The sequence below is a fragment of the Nelusetta ayraudi genome, unplaced genomic scaffold (genome assembly GCF_046127955.1).
Source record: "Nelusetta ayraudi isolate G7.1 ecotype Tasmania unplaced genomic scaffold, CSIRO-AGI_Nayr_v1 ptg000037l, whole genome shotgun sequence".
Lineage (NCBI taxonomy): Eukaryota > Metazoa > Chordata > Actinopteri > Tetraodontiformes > Monacanthidae > Nelusetta > Nelusetta ayraudi.
In genome coordinates this window covers 1,133,499-1,149,896 of record NW_027466087.1, presented here as the reverse complement: position 1 = coordinate 1,149,896, position 16,398 = coordinate 1,133,499, and the positions used below count along the sequence as shown (strand labels likewise).

The following is a 16,398-nucleotide window of genomic DNA, read 5'->3' as shown; positions in this document are numbered from 1 at the left end:
CCCACAATCCTTTTTTCGAACCCTCAATGGATATGTCAGACAATTCTTATGGAACCAAAAAACACCTCGGGTATCCATTGAGAAACTAACGTGGGATCATCGTTCAGGGGGACTTCGATTGCCCAGTTTTAAGAAATACTACTTGGCAGCTCAAATGAGATTCATCTCATCTTTCTTCGAGGGCAGTGAGGCCCCCAACTGGATACAAATTGGTCTGCACCCCTTGAAAGAAAAAACTCCCAGTGACTTCATTTATAAACATAACTCTGCAACTATAAACAAAAAGACAGATAACCCTATATTTAGACATTTAATTAAAATTTGGCACGAGGTCCACAAAAGCCTTGGACTGAAGATGAAATTGTCCCCTAAAACTCCTTTAAAACAGAATTATCTTATACCCAAGACTCTTAACAATAAGATCCTAGACCAATGGCATCATAAAGGAATACAACATTTGGAGGACTGTTTCGATACTGGACTTTTCATGACATTTGAACATATGTAGGGGAAATATAACTTGTCCAAGCAAACTTTTTTCTGTTATCTCCAATTAAGATAATTCCTGAGATCTAATTTAGGTTCGGAAATGACTCAGCCTGTTATGAATAATGTGGAAAAGCTTCTTCATGGGAGGAACACACAAAGATTCATTTCTAAGATGTACCACCTGCTGTTGAATGAGAGCCCAAAGTCAGGCTTACATAAGTCCAAGATGAAATGGGAGTCAGATCTGAACATTACAATTAACGAACAACTCTGGGAAGATCTTTGCCAAAATAGTTTGTTAAATATCATCAATGCCCGATATAGATTGATTAACTATAACATTTTACATCAATTATACCTCACCCCAGAAAAATTACATTCATTTAAATCTGATGTGTCAGATAGGTGCTTTAGATGTGACATTGAAGTGGGTTGCTTTTTACATTGTACTTGGTTGTGTATTAAAGTGAAACCTTTCTGGCATGATGTCTGCTCTACTTTAACCAAAATCACTGGAGTTGAAGTTCCAGTCAATCCTGAACTGTGCCTATTGGGAAACTTGGCAAATATTTGTGGCTCACTCGACAAAACGCAGCTCAAATTTATGGGAATTTCTCTAAGTGTAGCAAAGAAATGTATCATGATGTCTTGGAAATCTGACTCCCCCCTTTTCATTGATAGATGGTTGCTTGAAATGAATAGTTGCATACCCCTGGAAAAAATCACTTACTGCCTCAGAAATCAGTACAACACTTTTTTGAAAATATGGCAACCGTATCTGCACTATAATCATCTATCTGTTATACCAAGTGTCTAAATCGGTAATAATGTCATACACTGACCTGTTTGTATTTTATTTTATTTTATTTTATTTTATTTTATTTCATTTATTTATTTATTTATGTATTTATTTTGGGGGGGGGGGGGGTGGAGTGACAGGTTTCTTGATTAGTTTGTGCCTATATACTGCTGGTATATTGACTTTTTTGTTTCTTTGTGTGATAAATGTAAAAACTGAAAATAAAATATTCCAAAAAAAAGAGAAGACATCTTCTCCTGAATCTCCTCCATCTCTCTGATCACAGTCTTCCTCTTCTGCTCCTCTTCCTCCCTCAGAGCCGCCAGTCTGGACTCCTCTTCCTCTCTCAGGAAGAGGCGGAGCTTGTCAAACTCTGCTCTGATCTGCTTCTATGTTGACGACGCATGCTTCTCCAAGTGTTGAATCACTTGTTTGAATTTTAACTCAACTTCTCCGTATTTCTTCTTCTTGTCCTTTAAAGCTGTGAAGTTAGACTTCAGCTGCTCCTTCAGTCCTGGGACTGCTTCTTCCACAGGAACCACCTTGTGACCCTGGTGAAGAGAAAACTCACACACAGAGCACACAGCTTTCTGCTAATCCTCACAGAACATTATGGACTCTGCTTTGTGTTTGCACAGCAGCTCCACCTTCACTGCTTCCACTGTCTCAGACGATCCAGACTGCTGGCTGTCAGCCAACGACTCAACCAGTTGCTTCAGGGCAAAGTCTGGATGCAGACTATCCTTTGAGGAGTTTCTTTTACATACGGGACAGTTTTTGCTTTCATTCTTCTCCCAGAAGGTCTCATCATTAAGATAATACATATATACAGATAATACATAAGCAGAATATGCACTGATGGAAGAAACAAGAGAATAAATCCCCACCTGTGGATTTCACACAGTAACAGCTGAGCACATGCAGTATTTTAACATGGCAAGTCAAAGTACTCAAAGTACTACGACCCTTCTGTCATTAATATCCAGCTGTTTTTCCCTCTGATGACGTCATACCTCACACCAAATGTCATTTTACATATCAGCTGATTAAAAACACTGATACACAAACTATGCAAAGCGCTGCACTGCTTCACTCAATGGACGCGTGAAGGCCAGAACAACAGAGGGCGCCAGAGAGCAACAGTATTTGTCCGTGTAAAGTGAGAGTAGTGGAGCGTGTTTTCAGGAGCACAAGGAAGAAATGAAAGAAAGAAAGAAAGAAAGACAGAAGAGTGAAGGCAAAATAATTTGGTTTCCAGGAGAGGTAACTGTTTTTAAAAGTTTTTGAGCCCACACGAGCGTCTGAGGGGGATACTGTAGTTTCAGAGAATATTGCAGTATCATCCTGCCTTCTTAGTACTGAACCAAATGAATATGGTGGAAAATAGCAAGTGTCAAAAGAAGAGAAAGAATTGATGGGTGAGATTTCTGGGAGAGTTTTAGCTGTTAAAACCTGCTGGAAGATGATTGACAGGTGGTTTGTCTTTGCAAAATGTTCATGTCACTCTGATTTGTTGGTGTAAAGTACTTTAGGAGAGTATATTCTACTTCAGATATCATAGTTGTATGTATTTATTTCATTTCTAGTAAACCTTAAACCAGATTAAACAGCAGTTGTGAGTCCCAGAGTTGAAAGTGGAACACAGACAATGAAACAACCTTGAATAATGATCATGATATTGACGATGATAATGATGATGATGAATGTCGTTCAGATATGAATTTTTTTGTTTGTTTGTTTGTTTGTTTGTTTTATGTCCCTTTGAGGACCTTCCTCTAGGTGGGTGGAGGTCCTTGGTAGCGCAGCATGATGTTGAAGGAGCGCGCAAAGTTGTTGTGGCAGGAGCAGCTGTGTGCTTGGTCTATGAAGGGCTGCAGCAGCAGCAGCAACGCCAGCAGGAGGAGCCAGAGAGGCAGCGCCAGCGGACGACTTGATAGTTTTGTGTAAAATTGTGAACATTTTAACATTGAAAGGTGAAACTCTCACTAAATAACATGATTATATTTTAAGTTTTACATCAAACTATTCCCATAAAACCTTCCTCATCAACCTTCCCCAAAACATCACTACACCTCCCATGATGCCTTGCACCAACACTGCACAATGCACAATGGATGCTGTTTGTGTATTGAGAAAGAAAATCACAAAAGCAGAGCAAACATTGTTTTGAAGGTGAAATGTCGTTAGGTTTTTCCTGCAGTCATTTTAAATCAGCTGGTAATGACAGAACAACATCTACAGCAAACATCTGATGCAGCATCTTCATCATGAGTCGGTTGAATCAGGAGGTTCCTGTCACATTTCTCACAGCCAAAGAAGCACAAAGATGACATCTGATTGTTTTTGAAGTCAATGATGAATTTCAGTAAACCTCAATTAGCTGAAAGATAAATGTTTTGAAGTGAGTGAGTTTGGTTTTTCTTTTCTCTCAAATAAATGGTTTATAAAAGCAAAAAACAAACAAAAATCAATCATTGTCATTTCTACATGATTGATTGAAGACATTTTTCCATCGTCTATAACTGGTTTCAAATCATTTTCAAACACGTGATTTTCAATCAAAGACTCAAAACAGCCTGAACCTCTACTTGGCAAAGAGCCCCCCTGTTAGCAACGAGCTAACGCATCGCTAACAACTCGACCTCCTTCTCAAACATCACTGAAAAATCTCTCACACACATCCTGATGTCAGCAGTTTCCTGATCTCCAGCCTTTCCAACACTGAAAAATGGGAAGAGTTTCTCAGTGAAAGTGTCTCTATGAGTGCAGATGTGAGTCTGGTCCACAGCGTCGTAGAAGGAAACCTTCCCCTGGCCAAAGTCCAGCTGGACTCTGAGTCTCTCCACACTCTTCTCCACCGTGACAGTGTCACCAAGACCATCAGTGTATTTTCCATTTCTATATGATAAACACCAGAGTCCATATTCTGGTGAGGCAGATCTCTCACCCTTCCTGTCAGCTGACTCTTTAGCGAGACCTATAGTCCAGTCTGGATGATCTCCCACCTCCACCTCCCAGCTGTGTTGTCCTGAGCTGAAACCTTCAGAACCCACAAGACTGGTATATCTAGTGTGTCTCTCTGGATTATCAGGAAGCTGCTGAGATGTTTCTCCTCTATTTCTCACACTGGTGAGGTCATCAGACAGGTGGAGCCAGAGGTTTGCAGTGTTTGGGTCCAGGATGACTGGACTGAAGTTGACCTGGTCCTTCATCTTCTGCCACACTGTGAAGGACAGGTTGCCCAGGTGTTTGGCCACGTTGATCAGTGCTCCTGGGAGCAGCTGTGGCTCTGAATGGGAGCACTGGTCTCTGGCTCTGCTCTGAAGGCCTTTATAACTGTTGAGGAAGACCATGGTGTCCTTCTGCTGCAGCTCCTCCTCAACAGCAGTGATGGTGCTGGACAGAGAAGACATCTTCTCCTGAATCTTCTCCATCTCTCTGATCACAGTCTTCCTCTTCTGCTCCTCTTCCTCCCTCAGAGCCGCCAGTCTGGACTCCTCTTCCTCTCTCAGGAAGAGGCGGAGCTTGTCAAACTCTGCTCTGATCGGCTTCTCTGTTGACGACGCCTGCTTCTCCAAGTGTTGAATCACTTGTTTGAATTTTAACTCAACTTCTCCGTATTTCTTCTTCTTGTCCTTTAAAGCTGTGAAGTTGGACTTCAGCTGCTCCTTCAGTCCTGGGACTGCTTCTTCCACAGGAACCACCTTGTGACCCTGGTGGAGAGAAAACACACACACAGAGCACAGCGCTTTCTGCTCATCCTCACAGAACATTATGGACTCTGCTTTGTGTTTGCACAGCAGCTCCACCTTCACTGCTTCCACTGTCTCAGACGATCCAGACTGCTGGCTGTCAGCCAACGACTCAACCAGTTGCTTCAGGGCAAAGTTCACCGGTGGAAAATCCATTGAGGATTTTCTTCTACATACAGGACAGTTTTTGCTGTCATTCTTCTCCCAGAAGGTCTGCAGACACTTGGAGCAGAAGCTGTAGGTGCAGCTCAGAGTCACTGGGTCTTTGAAAGTCTCTAAACCAGGGGTCTCAAATTTGTGGCCCGCGGGCCAATTGCGGCCCGCAAGATGATATTTTGTGGCTCGCACCTTAATATGAAAGTTTAATATTAGTGCGGCCCGCGAGTTTTATAAGAATGGCACTTCACAGTGTTGTGTGCGGAGCTTAACAAACCTACCAATCACAGTGGGGTATATGGCTCTCAGGGCGGGGCATCGACAGGGCTGTATGTGTACTGTACTAGATTGTGTACCAGATACTGTATTCAAATTTAGAAATGTTTTTTTGTTGCTACACTGTGATGTGTTTTTAGCCCCACTAAGCCCACTACTATCAACTGGAGAGTGTGAGGTCAGGACATCCCAGAAGCCACTGGTGGAGCTGAATCCTCAGTGGAAGAAGCAGGACTTGGAGCAGCTGCTCAGTGAAGGCAGCAGCAACACAACCACTGCTTCTGCTCTCATCATCCACGGCTGGAACATCTCAGCATGAAGGTTTCACACATCAACAACACACTGATCTGCTCTCACTTCAGAGTTCTCCATCCAACTCAACCTGGTTTCTCATGTGAAGCACAAAGATGAATTTGTCAAAGTCTGACAGCGTTGTGAAGGTTGTGTAGTTGATATCACACCTTTATTTTAGGGTGAAAATATTGTTTTTTATGAGACTTTATTTCTGGTTTATGATCATAAATCAATCAATCAGATAAAACATGCTTCATCTGGAACAGACAAAGTGACTCACAACACAAACTGCCGCTTCCAGATAAATTGTTTTTCATTCATAAAATTAATATTGATCCCTTATAGCTACATTCAATTTATTGGGTTTTGTGAAAATGCAAAAGGCAAAAAAACCAAACCAAACCAGGAATGTTTTCCTGTATCTATGTGAATTTATTTCCATCACATCAGTCTGGACTCTGGCTCTTTGACGGACAGAAGTCAATGGTGTATCGTGTTTATATATTTGTGTATATAATTATAATGTCAGCTCTGTTTTCTGTTCAGTTTTTCTTCCCGTCTGCAATGTGTCCTGTTGGCCACTGAGTGGCGCTGTCGGCCCTGTGTGGATCTTCTTGGTGTTCCAGGTGCTGGAGAGTGATTGGCTGGTGCCACTATTGAAGGAGGACGACCACAGCACCTCCTTCTCTCTTTTTTCTTCTTCTCGCTCTCAACCGGAGGCCATGTATAGCAGCAACAGCAGAACTTGTGTTGGTTCTAGTCTCCGTGTTCAGTCTGTCTCTTCTTTGTTCTCATGGTAGTTTCCCGACTTCTTCTTTGAGATCGTCCACTAGCCTGGAGGGGAGGGAAGCCATTTCTGTTGAAACCTTCATCTCCAGTGTTTAGCCAAGGAGTTCAGTTTGGGTGTCATTGTTATTTTGTTCTTGTTCTTTCAATAGGGAGGGAAGGTCTTTAAAAGAGCCATTCTGTTCATTATTTTGGCCACGCCCTCCCCGATGCCTATGCAAAGATGGAGACTGGGAATAAAATCCATCTTGTGGACTAACTTCCTTGAGAGCTGGGAGAAGGGGGAGAGATTCTATGTTGTGTTCTAGCGCCCCCTAGGCTGGGGCAGAACACATGGACAAAAGGCCAATAAAACCACCAGGTGCCCAGTTCAGAAAGAGAAGAAGATTTTTTGATTTTGATTTAAAAAAATAAAATTTAATTGCCGCTCTTATTTACATAATAAATCATAAATCAAACTAAATAAATGAATAAAACTTTTAAATAAACACGTCACTAAAAAAAAGAATTCCCCCTTTGTCACCGCACACAACGCACCGTTAAAAGTCCACATTTCATTAAAAAAAAAAAAATCCAAGTCCCCTGCCCTCCTGTAAAACATGAAATCAACACGTAGTCTGGACTGGATCAATTTCTTGCATATGACAGAGGGATCGACCTCTGCCCCATCATTTATCTTCCTCTTACAGCTCAACCACACCCCCAGCTTAGCCTGGCTGAAAACAAAGTTTAAAACCTGGCCTTTCCTCTTGCTCTGGCGACTGTATTTTAATATATAACAATAAATTACACAGTTCTGCGTTGCGTTAATGAGGCACATAAAAGACGAAAAACACAGCCCTCAAGTCATCTCTGAGACCAACTATCCTGCACACCCGTTACACAGAGAAGGAAGATTCTGTACTACCAATTGTCAAAGAGGCTCCAGATGTCAATCTGGTTTTTGAGCCCATCCAGCAAGAGGAAGGCAGACCATCAAGAGAAGCTCCAGTCGATGAAACTGAGAAGTGGAGAGGCCTCGGCATTCCACCCAAGAAGAGGAAAAGGTCTTCCTACCTCTGTCCTTGTCCTGAGTGGTTCCATGTCGATCCATCTGTGACAACCAAGAAAATAAATGGGGGGTTGTTAAGGAATGGTGTAAAATATTTGCTTTGTAGATGTAAGGCTAGTTAACAGTCTGGTTCCAGGGGGTGATCAACTCAATGGGTCTGTCTATTAAAACAGTCAGATGGAGGCAGATGAGGTGATGATCCAATAGTTTATTGTAAAGGGTATTGTTTGTACTGGTTTTTCTGATGGAAGGAAATAAAATAAAGGGTAAATATTGAGCCAATCAACACAGGGCCTCTATTCTAAACAAACATTCTTGAAATAAGGAATAACGCTCTGAACATAAACAGGCCGCACATAATCAGTTTCTAAATACAGAAATATAACATAAACTCACATTTCACGGACTCAGTACAGACATCTACGCTGTGGCTCCTGACATGCGGCCAGCCAGCTCCTTTGTTCTCAGGGAAAAGGGGTGTGACATTGTAGAGCTGGCTTCCTATATAACTTAAGCTCCGCCCTCCTTGGCCATGATGGATGCAGGTAGAGGAGGGGGAAGTATGAAGGTGCAATGAGGAGGTCGGGGATTTTCCACAGCCGCCCCTCAAATATGTCAGTGTACATATTTGACGTGAAGGAAAATCCTTAGGTCAGGGGAAGAGGTTCCAGGTCATCATCTTTGATTTCGGTGAGAACAACCAGCCGACTGACAGGACGCACATAGGTTTTTTCCTTTATCCGCACTTCAGCGACTCTGACTCTGCCATCTGAGCTTGAGAGGAGTTTTTGGATCTTCCCTATCGGCCATGACGCACGGGGCAGATTGGGATCCACAACCATAACAACAGTATCCAGGGGGAGATTTGGTTTGTCGATTGTCCATTTTGGTCGTGATTGAAGTGTCGGTAGGTAGTGTTTGACAAAGCTTGGCCAGAATTGGTCGGCCAGGACTTGACTGTGGTGCCATCTCCTCGTTCCTAAGAGTTCCGGACGGGCATATACGACTTGAGGTAGGGCGGCCTCCAGCCGCCCCATGAGGAGAAGGTTTGGAGTAACTGGGTCAGGATCGGAAGCGTCGGATGATAGGTATCCGAGGGGCCTGGAGTTAAGGATCTCTTCCACTTCTGTCAGGATAGTTCTGAGCACTTCCTCTGTGACAGTTTGATTTCCCAGGGTCACACGCAATGCAGCCTTAATAGCTCTCACCTCTCTTTCCCAAACTCCCCCGAAGTGGGGAGCACATGGGGGATTCCTCAAGAATCGGACTTTGGATCGCTCAAGTGCCTCCTGGAGGGCAGGGGTCAACTGGTCGAAGGCCTTTTGGAGCTCCCTCTCCCCTCCGACAAAGTTAGTGCCATGATCAGAAATTACCTCATATGGGGTTCCACGGCGAGCTACAAAGCGGCGAAAGGATAAAAGGAAGCTATCGGTGTCTAAGCTGGTGAGCAGATCTCCGTGGATGCAGCGTGTGGTGAGGCATTTGAAGAGTATTCCCCATCTCTTCTCCTGTCTGCGGCCAATTTTTATTAAAAAGGGGCCGAAACAATCCATGCCTGTGGACCAGAAAGGAGGTTTGAACAGCCGCAGGCGAGAGGGAGGTAGGTCAGCCATCCTCGGAACCAGGGGGTTTGCTTTCCACCTTTTGCAGCCTGTGCATGTGTATTGGTGTTTCCTGATTGCCTGTCTCCCGCGCAAAATCCAATAATTCCTCCTGAGACAGGCGAAGACTCTCTCCGCACCAGGATGATGTAGTTTGTGGTCGTATTCCTTAATAAGCAGTCGTGTGATGTGGGACTTTGGATCCAGGACTACAGGGTGAATACAGTTATAATCCAGGTCCTCACTCTTGCGCAGTCGACCACCCACTCGGATCAGATTCGAAGTGTGATTGAACTCTGGAGCTAAGTTGTTCAGCCGACTTTGAGTGGAGATGGCTGTACCCGTCTGTAGTGAGGCATATTCCTCTGGAAAACTCTCCTGCTGCCCATGCTGCAGAAGAAGGCTCTCCACTTGTGATCTCTCAGGAGGTTGGGAGCTTGCATCCAAGGATGAGATGTGTTGAGAGGTTGCAACCACTAAGTCTTCCCAGCTCTGGAAGTGGAGGATGTCAGAGGGAACGTTAGCTGGTATGACATGAGTGGTACCGCAGAACATAGATTTTCTCAACTCGTCTGCTGCATTAGTGGAAGGGGCAGATGGATTCACAGGCCACTGATTGGGAGACATATGTAAGAAAGGGGGGCCCTGATTCCATCGGTGTGGTACCGCGAGGTCGGCAAGGGTCTTTCCTCTGGTAATATCATCTGCTGGGTTATTCAATGAGTCAACATACCTCCAGTCTGAGGCATTAGTGTACTCCAGGATTTCTGTGAGCCGATGGGCAATGAAGATCTTGTATCGGCAGGACTCTGATTGCAGCCAGGTGAGAACCGTAGTGGAGTCGGTCCACATCACCAACCGGTGGAGAGGGAGAGTGAGTTCGGTTTGCAGCATCCTGGCTAGCTGGGCTCCGGTGAGAGCAGCGCACAGCTCCAGGCGGGGGATGGTGATCTGCTGTCTCGGTGCCACCCTTGAACGAGCCATGACGAAGGAGATGTGAACCTGGCCCATTGAGTTCATTACTCTGAGGTAGGCAACAGAACCATAAGCTGCTTCAGAGGCATCACAGAACACATGTAATTCTCTGGTTATTGCTGAGTCTTGTTCTTTGGTGGGTCCATAACACCTTGGGAGTTTAATTTCAGCCAGATGTGGAAGCTCCCTTTCCCATGACATCCAAGCTCTGACAAAGGTTTCAGGGAGGCACGGGTCATCCCACTCACGTTCCTTGGACCACAGTTGCTGAAGCAGGACTTTGGCACGGGTAGTGAAGGGGATGATGAGCCCGAGGGGATCATACTGGCTGGCTAATATCCTGTACACATTGCGGAGGGTGAGAGCCTGGTACTCAACTGGTCGGTGTTTGTACCCTAACATATCTGAGGAGCAGTGCCACACTAAGCCCAGTGTTCCTTCACAGGGGTCAGCCCAATCTTTACTAAGCCACAGTTCAGTGCTCTCCGAGCGGGCCTCTTTAGGCAGATGGTGGACAACTGAGGGGGAGTTGCTGATCCACTGCCGGATCTCAAAGCCACCAGAGGCAAGCAAGGCACGCAGCCAGTCCAACAGACTTCTGGCCTGTTCTTTGGTGGGGAAACTCTGCAGACAGTTGTCTACATAAAAGGAAGATAGGACTGATGTTAAGATGTCTTCCTGACCAACATGGTTGTCTTTCATATGTCGCTGCAGGGCATCGGTGGCGCAGCAAGGGCTGCATGTGGTACCAAAGGGCAGAACTTGCCACTCATAGACTTCCACTGGTTCTTCCCGTTGCATGTTTCGCCAGAGGAAACAAAGGAGTGGCCGGTCCTCAGCCAGCAATCTGACCTGGTGGAACATGGCTTTGATATCACCAGAAATGGCAATGGAATGCTGACGGAAGCGCAGCAAGACACCCATCAAGGAAGGGCCTAAAACTGGGCCAGGAAGAAGATATTCGTTCAGTACTTGCCCTTGGTAATGAAACGAACAGTTGAACACCAGACGATGCTTGCCATTGTGTTCCACAAGATGGTGAGGTATGTACCAGGCTGATTCCTGGGTTTGGCCCACGTCCCCAGGGCTAAGCTTCTTCACATATCCAGCTTCAAGCAACTTGTCAATCTCATGATTGTAGATGGCTGCCTTTTCAGAGTTCTTTAGCAGTTTCCGTTCAGTGCGCCTGAGAGCTGGTAGAACCGCTTCCTTTGGAGACTGCAGTTCCGGGGCATTCGTCTTGCAAAGCAGTGGGGTGGCGTAGTGTCCGACACTGTTAACCTCCACTCTTGTCGTCTTGCTGTCAAGGCAAGCCAGTGCCTTCTTGTCTTGTTTGGAACGTGTGCTGACTTTCTCACTTTGATAAGGAAAGACATCTATTTTCCACAGCCTTTCAACTGCACGATAAAGGTCTACATCTGGGGCTGTGCAGGAGAGAAACAAGGACTGAACCTCCGATTTGGGTTCTGGAGAAGGGTAACCTGAGGCGACAAGGTGGTCCTCAGGTAAAGTCGTTGGTCCTTGCAAGGCCCAACCAAGACGTGTATGGACAGCTGCTGGGCCTCCCCCTGGACCCAAACAAACTCGTTCCACAGGACAGACCAGATGAGGGTGATCAGAACCGATAAGAAGTAATGGCTCAACTTTCTGGAAAGCCTGGATTGGTAGGCCACGCAAGTGTTTGAACCTCTTAAGAACCTGGGCAGGATAAGTTTGTGAGGCAAGGGCTAGTCTCTCAGAAGTGAAGACATCCTTCACAACAAATTTCTTGTCTGCATCTGATGTTGAAGAGATGTTGAAGGTGACTCTGGAACCAGGTAGAGTCTCTGTCCCCTGACGGACAGTTTTCAGCATGAGAGACTCAGCTGCCCCATCAAGACCAAGAAAACGGGCTGCAGTTGCTAACAGCATAGTTCGCTCAGAACCATCATCCAATATTGCATAAGTTTCAAGGTTCTACCCCCTGTAACTTAGAAGAACCTTGACAACTTTCAAGAGGACTCGGGTACTGCAGCTAGAACGAATGAGGCAGGAGGTGCTTGAATCTCTTTGTGGCTGGTTCACTTCATGAAGGACTCCTAGGTGCTTTCCTTTGCATTTCGGGCAAAGCTTCTTGAGGTCACAGTTTGAGGCTCTGTGCTCACGTGCGCATCTCCAGCATCGTCCTTTCTGCTGGATCCACTTCCTGATTGTATCATCTGATAGTTGACGGAAATCTGGACAGACACTCAGGTGATGGTCAGGGACCCCACAGAAGGGGCATGTCTGACCACGACGTGTGGTAAACTCAACCGCAGGTTGCTGAGCATATTTCTGAGGGTAACTAGTTCCATGGAGTATGGTGGCCACTTGGTTGCTGGACTTTGAGTAACTGGGCTTTGCCGGTTTCCTTTCCTCTCTTTGTACTTTTTGATTTTCACGTGTTTGTGTAGCCATAGCCTGACACCCCGCTTCCTCCTCCAACCAGTTGGAGAAGTCGATCAGGTTATGAGGGTCGCCTGGTTTTAAAGCACGAGTAAATCTGGCATAATTAGCAAAATGCTCAGAGGGGAGTTTTCCCAGTAGCTGATGTACATGGGATGCACAAGCCAACTCTGCATCTCCCTCACCATATTCCAGGGACTGCAGCATGCCTACGAGAGCTCGGACCCGAATAGCAAAGTCGCTGAAGCTTCTAGAATCACCAGGACGAACAGAGGGAAGATTCTGGATGGCGGCGATTTCCCTCAGCACTAGTTGCTGTGGCTGGCCATACCTCTGCTGTAGGGCTGACATCGCTCTGGTGTAAGGAAATGGATGATGTGCATAGGCTAAAGCGAGGTGACAAGCAGTGTCCAACTTCAAGTGGTCCAGTAAGACATGATATTTAAAGTGCTCACTTTCATCATCGGACATAAGGTTTGTCAGAGCCATCTTAAGCAGGGCAAACTGTCTTGGGTCATCTCGAGTAAAGTATGGAAAGGAGGGGGCTGCAACATGAGAGACTCTGCTTGACCTTAGTGATGGCTGCGGTGGGTTTGGAAAAACCGACCGAGGTCGGTTGGGGTAATCTGAGCCCTGAACATTCAGAGAGGGGGCTGCGCAAGGATACAATTGATGATCAGCTGCAGTGGCCTGGAGTGGTAAGGGAGGTTGATGTGAAAAGGCTGGAGGCAGCTGATAATCATTCGAAGGAGCATGAGGCCGCTGGTAGGGAGGTTCAACAGGGTTGACAGCAATCGGGGGATGCATGCAAGCGACCTGCACATTGTGCGGATTAACAAATTCAAATGCTGATGCTGGGAGGTTCATTGAAGGGGGGGGGGCATTGCCAGCTGAGGAGGCTGGGAGGCAGGAGCCATTGCCAGCATAGTTTCTTTTCTCACAGGGTGATGCATGGCAGAAAATGCTATCGGCTCACCACCAGACACACCAGGAAGCACAGCAGGGTTGAGGGAAGCTTGAGATAAATTTGGAGCGGGTCTCAGGACATGAGAAGTTAAAGGAGCATTCCGCCGGGGAGGGCCGTACCTCTGCAGAGCTGGTGTGACAGCAGGGTGGAAGTCCTGCTGCCCAGGAAAAGGCTGTAGTGGTTGGCTTATTATTCTTGCAGTGGTGCGATGATGGTGAGAATGCTCATGGTTTGTAGTTGTTAAATCCAAAGGTGGCCCGTCATGACAGGATGTTGTAGAGGCTCTGGAACATAGCTGCTGTGTGTCAGGATGCTCACTTGAAGCTTCAAGGTAGGGTTGTTGTATCGAAGAACGCTCAGAGGACAGACTGGTCTGTGTGGCCTGGCTGGATTTGGGCCTTACAGGCCGTGGTGTAGGCAGTAAACAACCAGGAGATGGCGACAGAGAGCGAAGGCCACTGGGTGCAGGTCACGAGGGAGGATTATTAGGCTGATTTAATGGGATGTTATGCTCACATAACATGTCTTACAATTCTGCAATTCTGCAACCACAGCAGGAGGATTTGGACGTATACAAGGTGGTGGGGGCTCATCGGCTGAGTCAGGGTCCAGAGAAACTGATGAACAGGAGGAAGGAGAATATGACTGTCTCTCAACCTTCTCCCCCAGGGCCTTAACCGCTTTTCCCAAATCCAAAATGAGACCTTTAATCTGCTCAATTTCTGCTCTCATAACTGCCATATCCATGTTTCCAGCTTCTTCCCTTCTTTCTCTTTCATTAGCAGCACTGGAGAGTTTGAGAGGTAATCCAACTTGTTCATCCGTAGTCAAATTTCTCTCAGCTGAAGGTGTGTGTATCTGGCTGGCTTCATCAGAAGGCTGAGACGGTTGGGGAGTAGCTTGGGGGTGTGGAGGTGGAGGAATAGCAGCAATGGCTCCTGAAGGCAAGCTAGGGAATGAGGTCTGGTAATCTGACAGATATCCTGGTGGTTTCAGGGAACGTGCTGGCCGTCTATAGGGTTGGGCGCGTGCTCTATCCATTGAATTGATCCAATCCGGCTCGAAGGACCATGTAAAATATTTGCTTTGTAGATGTAAGGCTAGTTAACAGTCTGGTTCCAGGGGGTGATCAACTCAATGGGTCTGTCTATTAAAACAGTCAGATGGAGGCAGATGAGGTGATGATCCAATAGTTTTTTGTAAAGGGTATTGTTTGTACTGGTTTTTCTGATGGAAGGAAATAAAATAAAGGGTAAATATTGAGCCAATCAACACAGGGCCTCTATTCTAAACAAACATTCTTGAAATAAGGAATAATGCTCTGAACATAAACAGGCCGCACATAATCAGTTTCTAAATACAGAAATATAACATAAACTCACATTTCACGGACTCAGTACAGACATCTAGGCTGTGGCTCCTGACATGCGGCCAGCCAGCTCCTTTGTTCTCAGGGAAAAGGGGTGTGACATTGTAGAGCTGGCTTCCTATATAACTTAAGCTCCGCCCTCCTTGGCCATGACGGATGCAGGTAGAGGAGGGGGAAGTATGAAGGTGCAAGGAGGAGGTTGGGGATTTTCCACAAATGGAAATTATCAGCAGCCTGTTTGCCTCAACAACACAAGAATCTGTGTACTAAACAGATGTGTGTTTGATGCCTTCTGTCAGTGCTTGTGTCGTACTTACTCTGACAGTGTTAATTTCCAAAGCTTGGTTAATGGTGAGGAAACTGACAACCAACTACTTAATATGAATGATGGCAATAATATTGCCATCATTCAGAGGACAATGAGGAATATCGCAAGTGTTTACATCAGAAAACAATGTTCCTCAGAGCATTATCGACTTCACACACCAACAACAAGGGAAGTTCCACTTGTGTGTCCATCCATTGCTGTCCTACAGGAATCTGGAAAACAGCCATAGAACAAGGACTGAGCCTTCCAGAGTCTCCCTGCCTCAGGCAAAATCCTGCTCCATCTCAGGTCCAATCTGCTAACAGAGGCACAACTGTGAGAGAGGAATGATGTCCTGGGACAGTTACTCACCGCTATGGTGTTGGAGACATGATATTGGTTAGACACAGACCTTGAAAGGTGCCCCTCCAATTCCCCCCAAAACAATACTTGCCAGAGAGAATTTTTGTTGAATGAATTTCCCCTTAATTTGATTCTCCAAGGCAAGAAATTCATCCTAAGGGCAATAATTGCTTTTCGAAGAGGACTGACACCAGACACCATGGGACATTATGTGTCTTATTGCCTGAGGGCTCATTGTGTCTGGGAGCTCAGGAACGTAAAATAAAGATAGCGGTGAGTATTCCCCCCAAACGTACCGTAACTGCATACAGAAAGTTGGTTTTCCTTAAAAGGACTAATTAATCAGATGTTTTATTTCGGCGTCGATGCTTTGAAATATGTACATCTATCTTAAGTCCGGTGTTTGTTCTGTTGTTTTTCTCGGGAATAGCTACAACTAAATTGCGAGGTGACTAGCTCATGCTCAAGCATCCGCACGACAGGCACAAGATGCGGGCAGTGATGACGTCAGTCCAGTTTCATTCCATATAGTCAGGCTTCGTTTCAGATATAATCAAACATTAATTTCCTGAACGGCATGCCATAATACACACACACACACACACACACACACACACACACACACACACACACACACACACACACACACACACACACACACACACACACACACACACACACACACACACACATATATACATTAAGGGTGTCAAAGTTAACTCAACGCCGCTTTATAGCCGACAATTTCTTTATCGCGCGATTAACGCACACAGTGCTTTTTGAACCTTT

At 45.7% G+C, this 16,398-nt stretch overlaps 1 protein-coding gene and 2 long non-coding RNA genes across 3 annotated transcripts in view; 1 reads left to right on the top strand and 2 right to left on the bottom strand.

Annotated features, from left to right (window-relative positions):
• Window positions 1-3,273: 3,273 nt before the first annotated feature.
• The window catches only part of LOC142892575 (uncharacterized), an 80,765-nt gene continuing 67,640 nt past the window's right edge, over window positions 3,274-16,398 (bottom strand). The window contains exon 2 of the long non-coding RNA XR_012927456.1: window positions 3,274-3,360. This is a non-coding gene — a long non-coding RNA (uncharacterized LOC142892575). The remainder of the gene's footprint in view (window positions 3,361-16,398) is intronic.
• On the bottom strand, window positions 3,444-5,315 carry LOC142892565 (E3 ubiquitin-protein ligase TRIM35-like). The gene is made up of 2 exons (XM_076032777.1): window positions 3,812-5,315; window positions 3,444-3,713 (listed from the first exon to the last, which is right to left on the bottom strand). Exon 1 carries the CDS (start codon window positions 5,194-5,196, stop codon window positions 3,907-3,909), a length of 1,290 nt encoding a protein of 429 aa, XP_075888892.1. The 5' UTR covers window positions 5,197-5,315; the 3' UTR covers window positions 3,444-3,713; window positions 3,812-3,906.
• On the top strand, window positions 5,659-6,937 carry LOC142892556 (uncharacterized). The gene is made up of 2 exons (XR_012927454.1): window positions 5,659-6,531; window positions 6,834-6,937. It is a non-coding gene; the product is annotated as an uncharacterized LOC142892556 (long non-coding RNA).

What these genes read in the sequence shown, in the direction of transcription:
- LOC142892565 (XM_076032777.1), bottom strand. Translation starts at nt 5,196, where the DNA reads ATGGATTTTCCACCGGTGAACTTTGCCCTGAAGCAACTGGTTGAGTCG.